The 12,874-nt window shown below is 41.4% G+C and overlaps 1 protein-coding gene across 2 annotated transcripts in view; it reads right to left on the bottom strand.

The window, feature by feature from the left end:
• Positions 1 to 12,874, bottom strand: part of LHFPL3 (LHFPL tetraspan subfamily member 3) — a 251,046-nt gene that overhangs the window by 76,817 nt on the left and 161,355 nt on the right. For both annotated transcript variants that reach the window (XM_040594003.1, XM_040594002.1), the window contains exon 2: positions 1,756 to 1,992. In XM_040594003.1, the coding sequence (XP_040449937.1) occupies positions 1,756 to 1,992 (237 nt within the window). The remainder of the gene's footprint in view (positions 1 to 1,755; positions 1,993 to 12,874) is intronic.

Raw genomic sequence — 12,874 nt, 5'->3', positions numbered from 1 at the left:
TTTGCTTTGTAGCTAGTGGTATGGTATGTTTCTGTGTTTAATCAAGGAAAATTAGCTGTTGAATGATTTTGTCTGACATGCTGAGGACCAAATGTTCTGGCAGGAGCTTGTGCCAGCGATGTGAGAGGTGATGAGTCTCCAGAAGCTGGTTTTTTGCTCATAAGGTGCCAAAACAGATGAGGTTTTTTGATACAAGTAGTTGTCAGGTTCATGAGCTTTGTATGGTATAGACAAATCAGACACGGTGCGGATGCCAAAAACACTTGTGGCATAGCTGTGAATGCCCTTCTGGTAAGTATTTTAAGTTTCAAATGCAGATGAGTATTATCCTTACAGAAAAGGGCTACAGGGACAGTTCTTGAAACCGATGGCTTCAGTTTACCTGCAGAACAGATGTACACATGCAATTGCAAGCAACACACACTTTCTTTAACCCACAACGTTAGCAGGCTCTAACAAGGTCTGGAATTGTGTGTGAAGTTCAATCTTCAAGTCCATTTATCTTTGGGCTGAGTGTGCTGACTGTCTGCAATTCAGCAAGCTGGGGCCACTGTACTGGTGCTTTCAGATATACGGATAATGGTTCTTCTGGAGCAGGACTGAGGCCAGCTATTTTTGTACAACACAGGCTGCCAAACAGCTTTTGATTTCCAATCCAGTGGTGAAGGGCTCCTAATATCTTTGCTATTATTAGAAGCAGCCTACAAAATTGCATAGGTGGTGGATGTGCTGAATGCAGAATCCTGCACTAGAGGACACTCGGTGAAACTAGTAGGGGATCACTTTGAAACAGATAAAATAAAGTACTTCTTTAGCAGTCAGTAGTGAGCCTCAGGAACTTGCTGCCACACAGCACTGCAGAAGCCAACAGTTATCAGCAGCTTCAGAAAGGATTAGACAGATCCAGGGACAACAGGCCCATTACAGAGACAAGGCAATGTGCCCTCTGTGGTATCTGTCACATCAGGTACACAGCTGTGGGTGCTGGGGGAGCAAAAGGGGAAGGGGCCCCAGAAATCAGCCAGGCTTGCACACACTCACCCAACAGCATCTCCCCTCTCGCAACTGCATGACCAACTGCTGGCCTGAGCCAGTTTCATGTTCTTAATCTAGAAATGTGTTTTATCCCCAACTCACTGCATGAATATTCAGTTACTACAGCATCCTAGATTCCCATAAGCTGACTAATGAGCTCAAAGCAACACAATCAAACAAGAACTAGGATTCCTCTTCACTGCTGGCTCTGATCCTTAGTCCACTGGTGCTTGGCTGTATAGGCAGCCCCGTCACATAGCTCACAGCCCATCTCCCAAGTCAACACTCCCCCCCCCCCTTACCATGTACTGTGCTAACACAAATGCCGTATTACAGCCATTCACATTTATAATGCAAAATCCTAAAGGAACCAAATGAACAAATTTTGCATGGGGTACAGAAAAAGATGGAAATTGTGAAACTTAAATGCTAATGAAATAATGTACAAGTGAGTAACACAAAACCAATACCATCTATAGCTCTAAATACTATTAAGAATGTCATGCATAGTACAGCAATTACGGCAATTTCGAGCATTCTTAGACTTTGGAGGCTGAAAAACAAAACTTCCTCTGCACCTTGCACTTCTTCTTTCCCAGCAACTTAGGAAGCAAGCCAGCATGCCAACTTTGAAGCATAAAATAAAATGAAACCAATAATTGATTTTAAGCAAATGCCCCCTAGGCCACCCAATAATAGTGTTTCTAAAAGCAGTCCTACCTTTGTTTTCCAACTTGAGCTCCTCTGCTAGCAAGCTGTCTTGTCTGTTGCCAAGCACAAATGCCAGAAATGAGAGGATCAGGGCATCCAAGATTCCAATAATCGCCAGGATATATGCCCAGCGGACTGAACAAGCCCCCAGCGTGTACTTGTCTGTCTTTTCACCACACATCCGTTTTACCTCATCTGAATCCCAGCCATCAGGAAAAATCATACAACCCAGGACGAGACAGGCAGCTTGGAGAAAAAAGAAAAGGAGAACAATGGGATAATGAGACCAAACTTTCGTTTTGATGAGAACCTACAGAGTTATCATTAAAGCAACACACTTTTTCATTCTGAGCTTCAAAGCTAGGTTACTTAAAAACAAGTCACAGGATTATATGCTGTGATTAAGTATGTAATATAAAAACCTAAGATCCAACATCAATTGAGCACCTTGCTTAAAACCCCAGTCCTGAATCCCCAGCCAGCTTCTGTACTAGTGCAATCACATTTTCCTAGTGAGACTGATTTCTTCACTGTAATATGAAACACTCACACAAAACAAAAGGGGAAAACAATTAATAACCTGGATATTCAGAGGAAACACTGGTTACTAACAAACCAGAGGAAAATAGAGGAAAAAAACTACTTTTCATTTCTGGTAAACAAAGTAACACAGATAGATAACACACGTAGGTAATAGCGTGAGGGTTTGGTTGGGGTTTTTTTGTCAATTGGCAGTACTCCTTTAACTGAAATACATTTTATGCATCAACGGGTTTGTACTCCTCAAAAACACAAGTAATGACATTGTTCTGCAAAGAAAAATAAGCTGTCAACATTGCTGTCAACTGCTGATCTGGTTTACCTGAGGAATCACCACATGACATCTCAAACATGAAAAAGCACTGATCTTTTTAACACCAAGAGAAATGAAAAGCCTCTACCAGCATGGAGAGCCAGCCGACATCAACCATCAGCTGCTCTGGGTAGGGGCAGCCGTACCATGGCGGGGACAGAGGCAGAGGGTGAACGTTCAGGTGCTCATCCATCAGCCTGTGTGACTGCTAAAAGGCTGAGCTTAATTTTTAAGTAGCAGAAATTTGGTTTTGCACTTGGTTCCCAGGGAAAATGCCCTGCTGTGGGACAGCAGGGAGTGTCACAGGCCAATGTGCTTCTTGTGGAGCAGGCAAGATGGTGTGACAAGATTTGGTTTTTTTTCAAAAGTAACATGCTCCATCACCCGGAGCAGAGTCAATCTTGCCCACTGGTCAGCAGTTGCTGTGATGTCCCCTGCCTGGATGGTGCCAGTGTGAGGGCTGAGCACGCACAGCTACTTGTGCCTGGCTACTCACATCTTGGGTGGGACATGTGTGCTCTTGGGCAAGAAGACCCCAAGCGTGGCCCCTGCTGGGTTCTGGGGCATGGTCATAGTCCTTGCCCCAGCATCTTACCAGCCCGGGTTTGGCCACAGCCTTGGGCTAGCACATGACTTGCTGTTCAGACACGTCCTGTGGTCTGTGGGGAGCAGCCCTCTCTTCCTACTGGACTGTGTGCCTTGCAGTGGAGGGCACCATGACAGGGATGCAGCACCAGGGCTTCTGCCCCTGAGAGGATATGATGTGTCCTGAGGTGGTGATAGATTATTACAGAAACACACCCAAAAAAGCAAACCCATGCACTGAATGAATCTCCACTGACTTGGTCCCCACCGAGTCTCTACCTGAGAAAATCCATGGGCTGAGAAAACATGCCAATATGGCAATCTCATAGGACTGGACCAGATGTACTTCTGCACAGGACCTGGCTTCCCACTGCCTGCAGGGACTGTCACCAGGCACAGCTGAAGGAGCACAGAAAAGCACAACTTGTACCTTGTCATTTGCTTTTGGACAATGTCTTTCCCTGGGAAACCCCCATGTGGGTTGGCCCTCCTGTGAGGGGGGTGAGGGACCAGGTGGTCTCCAGAGGTCCCATCCAACCTGAACTGGTTTTCAGCAGGGAGGTGGCATGTTGGTAACAGGGGACCGAGCAGTTGGGTACCCACGGCACATTTCCTATCGGAGCAATGAGAACAGTGCACAGATACACTTCAGTGCAGCCCTTGGTCATGCTGACGGACTCGTTGCCTTCACTGAAGCAAACAACCTGAGTGCAGCACTAGCCAGGGAAATGGCAGAGGGCTGGCTTCAGTAGGGGAGGATAGGACATAAAAATTAAGTAGAACATGAACATTCTAAAAATAAACCAAGAAAATTCTAAAAATAAAGATGATGCTGAATGAGTTCATTGCTCAGGTTTTATTGCATTTAGGAGAATTAGAAAATCCATATGCTTTCAGTAACTGTCTGTACTGCCTTTTCTAACTTGGAACCAAGTGTATTTCCAGCATTAGCTCTTCTTTCTTAGTATAGCTGATGAGATACGACGGATCCTAAACCATCTTTTATAAGTTTTAATGTTATATTGGTGCATTGTGCTCTAAATTGCAGGTATATGTGCTAATTGAAAAGAATACATTGTGTGGCTTTTGGGCTTTTAAACAGTTGTTGAGCCAGACCTCTGTTTGGAAACCACAGTTTATACACCGAGTAGCCTGTGCAACCAACAGCTGCCATCGCTGTGGGAATTGCAAGAAGCTCTTGTCTTTTCTGGACAAGCATAACCACTGTAATTTTACATATCTCTAATGCCCACAAAACAAAACCACACCTGCACTGAATCAATATGATGAAATCCTGGAAGAAAGATGTGAAAACAGCTCAGGAATGGCAGTTTCTTTTCGACAGCTACACGATTGCTGTAGACAAAGCCTTGAAAGCAGGTCTGCAGAAAGCACCTGATGTAGAACAAAAGCTGCACCTGAGGCATTCGACAAATTCTTTCTAAGCAGTTCATTTTTGTGAAAATATAACAGCTTATAACACTTTCAAGGACAATAAGGCTTAGAAATAAGGACAATTAGATAAGGTCTGATTTACTCAGAACATGCAGGTTTGGCGTATTGTAAGTTGCCTACTGCCTGCCTTAACTCATTTACACAATTTCACCAGATCTTCCAAAGATCTTAGAGACCAACTGTACAACAATTTGCTTTCTTGAGCTCACTACACACACTTCCATAAAGAGTATTTCTCACAGTCAACACATAAGCATTGCCCTCACACTTGTGAGGGACTCCACTGAAACGGTGCAGCAAATCTGCGTATGTCTGGTGGTCATGAAAATGTCCACGTTTACCTAGGTAACCGGTGACAAAAGTTAGATTTACTATATAACAGCAACTACCAAAGCCAGTTTACTTTTATTAATTGTCCTCAAAATGAGAGGAAGCTTAACGCTCAGTTAATGAACAATAGATGTGGAATTTTTCTGCTAATTGTGCAAGAATAATTAGCAAATACCAACGTCTCTGTGTTTTTTTTATTACATAGCACATCAGACATATGTTCTTGGTATTTCCTAAACATAATTTCACTTTGTTCTTTCCTACCTAGTTAACTAAAAATATAAGTCCTTATTTCAGGAACTCAGTGTACAGCTTTCCAGCTGTATTCCTCAGATTTCCAACCAACTCATCTTTCCTGAATTCTGTTCCTGCACGCTTTGATATACTTGCTTAACTTTCTGGAGTCATTCTGTTGATTGCAGTTGGACTTCTCTCGGTAATAAGACACAGAGGTAAATGGTGGCTGAACTAGATCCCTTTGCGTAAAGGCAGATATCAAAGAGGGGTTATAATTATTTTCTCCTTTCTCTCTACAGTTTAGATACTTTCTACTAAACGACTGCTTGGTCAGCATCTTCAGATGCAGGAATCGTAACTTACCCGTAGAGGTTAACAGAAGTAGGATTAGTCAGCCCCAAGTCTTGCCTTGCTGAGGGAATATTTTGCACTAAATGCCTTTAAGAATACGGACTTGCTCAAAAATATAAAACAGGTAATGATTCATCTATCAGCTACCAGACCAAAAAGACAGGTATAAAACCCACCTACAGATCTACTTTGTATTGCTAGAAATTTTTACCTTTTAATCCTTCTGAAAAGGATTAGATTTTTCTCTAGAAGGAAATCACTTCCAGTTTTATACAAATTTGAAAAATGGAAACCATTTTATGCAATTTCAGTGAAACTGCTAAGAGTTGATTTTATAACACAGACATGGGTACCATATCTTTTTCTGAACTTCCCTAATGGCAACGTGACTGAAATGGAAATGTAACAAAGGCTACCACTGTTTTACTACTACTATTCAATATATATATTCTAATAAACTGAGAAACTTTTGCATTTGGAAAGCTCACCTATTGAATGAAAAGCCTTAAATCATCAGTTCCTACAGTCTTTTTGATTCAAGCGAGGAAAAAGTTAAATCTATATTGGTCGAAGGCAGTCTTCTGTGTGTGAGCTGAATGCATTGGATTAACGCCGTCTCGCTGAGCCTGCAGACAGCCCAGCCTAGGACCTCTGCAGCTAATCAAGAGCTTTCATGAGAAGCAGCAGGAGGAAATTGATAAATGACTGATTAGTGTCACTGACACCATTCAGAACTATTCGGGCAACTGTAAAACTTACAAGAATCATATCCATATTGTTTTCCCTTTGGTTGCTTAGGAAAGCTCCTGGCAGGACTAGGGCTTTTGTAACGATGGCCCTGGGCATTTTCTTACAATACATGGGGTAATAAATTGTTTCTCCTGCATACTGGGAGTCTGGTGAAGCTTTTCAAGCTTTTAAAAAAACGATTAATAAATAGTAGTTAAACATGCCTGATACATATTACTTCTCTTCTTTTTTCTCATATGAACAGCTAACAGAAACTGTCACATGGTTTTCCTTTAGGGCTCTGAGTGACAAGACAAATTATTCATACTAAGAGTGGGAGTCCAGGATTTTACCTCCTGGGACAAAAGGATGCAGATACAACACTTTTAGAAACTGGAAACAGACACTGAATTGTTGCTGGCAGTGACAGACTTGTGACTCTGACCAAGCTAATATTATCACAGCCTGTGCTCTGTGCATGAGCTCAAATGGTAATTAGCAAGCAAGTAGTTCATGATCCTATGGTTGTGCCAAATATGGTGACAGATTAATATTATATCATTGCATGGAATGAGGTTCTATTTATAAAAAGGCTGACTGTTATACAGGAAACCAGTGCTGAGAAATTCCTGCTGGCAAGACTCCTCTCTCGTCTTCATTCTTTTCCTGAAAACACACCCAATTTGCTTGAATGTACAGCATGACGATGGCAGGTTTCCTGACAAAAGAGTCAAAAAAACTGTATGGGAATTGTACTGACCAGCCATTTTCTTTCCATACCCACAGGTGCAAGAGCCTCCAAATTTCCACAGTTCCAAAACCTGAAAGATTCTTTGCTTTCAGGTTTTTTCCTAAATGATATTTACAAAGCCAGTGACCCATTAAACTCCAATAAATTGAACAGAGATTTTGCCAGCCATGTTGGTGGGGTGAACTTCTAGGACAGAGTGAAATGAAAGGTGAGTCTGGCAGGGGACATTCATCAGGACTACAGTCTTGTACCTGGGAAAGAAAGAATGAGGGGAGGTGGCTGAAGACACGGGGTCAAATACAGTCCTGAGTGAACACAGAGGCTGCACATCCATGCAGCTGAGACTGATCTGAGTGATGTGGACTGTGCTTATGAGTGGGATAATAATGCTCTGTGTTTACATTTATGTTCTGGCTTGGAGCAAATGTGCAGTTTTGAAGCAAATGCACTGATTCTCTCCATTTACTGCTTCCATTCACAGAAACAGTTCTCGTGCATATAAAACAGATCAGAAGTTCCTTTCCAAAAGTTCTTCAGTGCTGGATGAGGATCTTAACATTCTGACTCAATGTGTGGGCTTCATCACCACAAAAGCTGTGCCTAGTCTCCTAGGCTCTCGAACCATGCAGAGCTTCCTTAACACCTGAAATGGTTCTTGTGAAATACAAAGAGGCAAATGCCATACGACTGACCTTTTGATGCCAAATCTGGTAAGAATATATATATACACACATGTATCAAGAGATATGTGTATTTCCCATGCTGATTTTAAGAGAAAGAAAAAAAGACCAAACATTCAGTGACTGGACAGCAAAGAGAAAGAAAATAATTCTGTGAAAAGTGGTAGTGAGGTAGGTGCTACAATAAGGGAGAGATGACTCGCCATAACCTGGCTGAGCTGACAGATACCTGAGAGATCTTTATGCCTGCTAGTTATGCTTAGACAGCAAAATGGAAGTGTTTTATCAGCTGCTGCAAGGTGTGAAGCTGGATAACAGAAATATGGCTGACCAATAGCCACTCCCAAAGACAAGCACTAAAGAGCATGAATTGTTCAGAAAGATGGAAACAACTGGGAAAGTGAAGTTATATGTGAGGAATGTGTTAAGCTGTAAATATTTAGAAAAGAATCACCAAGACAGTGCAAGGTACTTCAGTTAAGATCGCTTGGGGGAAGAACTGTAAGAGAAATTTTACTGCACTAAGGGGACCTGTTTTAGACCTCAAGTGTTGGATTTACGTATGGGTAGAGATTTCTTTGATATGACAGAGACAGAAATTCCATGAGGGGTTGTATCATCATGGGAGCATTTAACTTCCAAGTGTTAATCATTAGCCACGGTAATTAAACTTTGAGATTAATGCAGTTCTATGAATAAATTAGTACAACAACTATCTTAAGCATAAAGATAATGTAAGAGTATCATAGATTTTTATGAGTGTGTGGCAGGTGACTCACAACGTGCATCCCTATGACTCCTTGCAAAAGACCACAACTTCTGCTGTTCCAACCATGGTTATATGCCATAGGTATTTATAGTGCCTTGTCCAGAAAAAATTTGGAAACCAGGGACTATTAATGGATGCAGGCCTAATCACTGTGTGGGCAAAAAATGTCTAGAAATGTCATGACAATGAATTGCTAACAGCTATAGCAGAGGTAGATGACTAACTGATGAAAAATGGGTAAACTGAAATTGTATATGACAAGAGATAAAAATACTTCTTCGCAATGAAGCAGGTATGGGAGGTTGTATAGCTAGACCCCCACAGGAAAGTATGTGTCAAAAGTTACATCTACACTGTATCGCCTCCTGTGGTGTCCACTGGCCCTGGGATCTAAGAACTTTTTTTTTTTTTCCTTCTGATTTTTCTGTTTGAAATGTCTAAAATAACATGGAAACTGTGTCACAGCCCACCAGAGTTTTTCCTAACATGTCTTTGTATCACGGAATGTGTGTTACGAGCTCTGTGTGTCAGCTGAAGGTCCGTGCCCAGAGATCACGGATATGACAAAGGTGCTTGCGAACGCATGTGCTCAGAGGGAGACGACCTGGGAGTCAACTGACATGAAGCCAGGTTGTTTGATGATGTGGGGATATCCAAAAGCCACTCTCCTCATATGCTAGAGTCTCCTGAAAAAGCAATGTATAAGTAATGTGTGAACTCCTTGTTTATATTACATCTTTGGTTTTTGCCAGATCACAGCCATCGAATGTAATTTTGGCTTGGCTTTGCTTGGTAACAGCGCTTACCGTTGGAAGTGTTTGTTTTGAATGCTGCCACAGAGTGTTACAGCTTTCTAATGTAATGTTAACTTCTCTTTGTAGAACCTGCTCTTTAGCCAAGCGTTATCAAACCATAGCATACTGAAATGTACTGGATTTAGCTAATGAATAAACTCAATATAAACACAGCATCAGCTGCAGCAGACAGGCTGGAGAATAGGTGCTCTTTGTTACGAATGGCGTAGGCTATGCATTGCTTGAGATTTATACAGCTGATGTTTCATCACAAGTTACTGATCCGAGCAGTGAAGCTATTTTAAATACGGTTTTGGTAAAGAGAAGGAAGACCTGAAAATAATCTTACCATTGGTGGCCATGAGTCAATTCAGTTTAAATAAAATGAACAGGAATAAAAATGGTGCTGAAACTGGGTTTTAAAAAATGCATATTTCAGAGGGACAAACTTTGATAATCTAAAGAAACTAGTCAACTACACTGAAGAGGTCCATACTAATTGTGGGGAATGCCTTGAATTTCTTTCAAAGATACACATTTTCTGAAGTAGCTTGACAAAGATGAATAAAATTCCAGGGGTACTTTCAGCTTTGTCTGAATAAGTAGCAAATTCTGTTCCCTTCTACCCTCATTACCTATCTCCCCAGGAAAGATGTGCGCAAAGACCTTAGAAATGACAGGAAAAGGGACTAGTTAGCAAAGAAAGACACATTTTGGAGATTAGATAATGCAGGTCTAAAAGCTTGCCAAAACTCAATCTGTGCTAAATCTTTCAAGACAAATTGAAACAAAAAGTCAAATAACCTTCAATTAGGTTAACAAAAAAAGAAGAAGAAAAGCAGACACAGAGTGAAGCTGGGTCTAGGACCTAATTCTTTATCTCATTTTTCAGTGAGGAGGATGACAGAGAACAGAGGGACAATGCCCTGACAGCTGGGCATGAACATTTGGAAACGGGAACTCCTGCCTCCAAGCCCATAGCAAACCTGAAATGATCGTCATGTGCTCAAGGTGAAGGAATGGACCCTCCAATCCCAAATACTGAAATAACCAACCCATCAAACTGCAAAGCTGGTAGGAAGGTTTTAAAAACAAATTTATTGTTGAGATACTGGCGAACAGTATGTGCTACATAATTTTTAGAAAAAAAAAACAGAACAAATTTGAGAATTGAAAAGTAATTGGAGCAAACACTCACCTATCCATTCTTAGACCTCAGTTCTTTGAATAATTATTGAAGGAAAGAATAATTGAAGACATGGAAAAAAATACGAAGTGGGGTGATGGTTCTGACAGCTGGGAAGCAGTGACTTTATAAAAGAAAGCTAAGTAACACGCTACTCAGAAAGCATTAGATACTGTGTCTTATAGAAACATTTATTAACCTGGAGAATACAGAGATTAGCATGAGAATTTAAGGTGCTTGTTCATGGGGAGCTGACATTTTTTGCTTGAAGGAAAAGTCTTGAGTTGTTTTGAGTATACATTGGGCACCTCAAGGACCAGCCTGAGTATCAATCATTTAGTATTTTCATTAGAAGCTTTGGCAAGAGTAGAGGTTTGGTAGTAAAATCCACTGACGGGAGGCACTAACAATGCAGAAGACTAGCGGGACAAATGGTAAAGAAGAGAAAACATGAAAGTATATTGATCAGCCTTTGGAGGACCTTGAGTCACTAGTAAAACGCACCCATGAAAAAGGTAAACATGAGAACTAGCAATACCAGGGAAAACTTTTTCAGCATAATGTAATCACCAGAGCCATCTGGTGCTGTTGGTTTCTAATCTTTAGAAGAGTGATGTTTGGAACAACCAGTTAATGAGAGCAAGATTATTTTAAGATGTAATGTGGTACTTTAGGAAAGGTATTGCATGATGCTCTAAGTGGCCATGATAAGGGGATTAGATCTGATGATTTAGTAGGTGGTTTCTAGGCCTATGTTCTTATGAGGGGGCTGAGAGATAAACATATTTGAAATTAATAAAGAAGGATATCTGAGGGAATAGCAGCCAAAGAACTAGGAGCTAGATAGCAATACAGAAAGCTAAGATCATAAATAGTGTTGTCTACATCAAACCAAGAAAATCTAGCAGAATAAATGAGGGTATGGGGCATAGAAGGAGGTCACTACTGGGGTCTCTCACTGTGGTCTTTACGGAAATTTGCCTTTTCTCATCTTTATTAAAGGTTTGACAGTGTGATGGCAATGAAAGAGGAGAGGCATGAAGTTATTTTCTTTTTTTTTTGCCAGTCCTCATCCAAGCTATCCTGACTTCCCTGCCAAACATCAAGCAAGTACAACAGCCTGGTTTTATACTTGGGAAGTAATGCCTCCGGCTTGTTTCTTTAGCTACTGCAACTGCAAGCAATTCTAAACATGCTGGTGAGCGGGGAGTCTGGAAATGCACCAGCCACCACTTTCAGGATAAACATGGGAGAGTTCTGCAGGCTTCCGAGGTAGAAGCAAGATGCAGAAGCAAAAGATATTCATAGAAAAAAGGGATTTCTACAACTAACTTTATAGTAGAGTCCACAATAAATACCACTGTGTAATCTTTTACTTCTGAAATCTAGCAACTTCATAGCCAGTAAGAACTCACTTGCAAAAAAGGAGTCAAAAACCTCTAAAACCCCATGTAATATCACCTAGAAAATAGATCTGCATGCCTTATAGTGCTGGTGCACTGTGGAATTTTATGATTACTTTGTATAAACACAAGAGAATGGACCCAAAGAGGGAGAACAGCAATTTAACTGGAAGGGCAGTCTTGGCACTGGAACAAACGGATATAATATGTCCAGGAATACATCTAGGCTATAAAGTAGAAGGCAGTTTTGAATTGTCAGGGGAGAGGTTCTGGCACAAAATCAGTAGCTGTAGCCAGGCCGAAAAGTTTTAAGTTGTCCAAGTTCATACTGTTAAATAGTAATTAAAGATGGAGTTTGGTCATTGTATTAAAAATGTATTAGGATATGTTTCTCTGTGAGGCTAAATTCAGCTACTTCGGGCCTTTAAGATAACTGCAGGAACTTAAAAGTCTTACACCATGTTTCTTCAGACTTTAGAAACCTGAGGTCAACACTGTTGTCAGCATAGGAACTTTGCAGTGGCTGCAGAGCTGAACACGAGGACAACGCAAACAGCACCCAATTGAGCCTTAGGGAAGGAGCAACGCTGAGAGGCAAACTCCAGGCTTGAGCACCATGGCCATTTTGCTGAAAAGCTTCAGATTTATTTTCCTTTGACCACAGATTTATCAAAACTCTCTATCTGAATAAACCCTGCCCTGTATTGTAGTCAGCAAAGCTTCTTGCTGACTGTTTTTCCTCCTGTGGTTACACACTGTAAACTCATGGAGTTCACAGCCAGCAAGATTTCCCTACGCAGTTCCTGAACTCCATCCACACTACTTCAACCCTTGGCTGCAGGGGTTTGCCTGCATCCCACCTGGTACATGCCACGGAGCACACTAACAGCAGTAGTGCATTAGCAATGCATTAAAGAATCAGCCCCCACACGCTACGGCTTCAGAGAACATCTGGTATGATGTTCTGGTTGCGTTCACAGTTTCATTTACATGACTCCTTACAGG

The sequence above is a fragment of the Falco naumanni genome, chromosome 5 (genome assembly GCF_017639655.2).
Source record: "Falco naumanni isolate bFalNau1 chromosome 5, bFalNau1.pat, whole genome shotgun sequence".
NCBI classification, from domain to species: domain Eukaryota; kingdom Metazoa; phylum Chordata; class Aves; order Falconiformes; family Falconidae; genus Falco; species Falco naumanni.
Note: the sequence above shows the minus strand (reverse complement) of the source record. Positions and strands in the feature narration are given on the sequence as shown.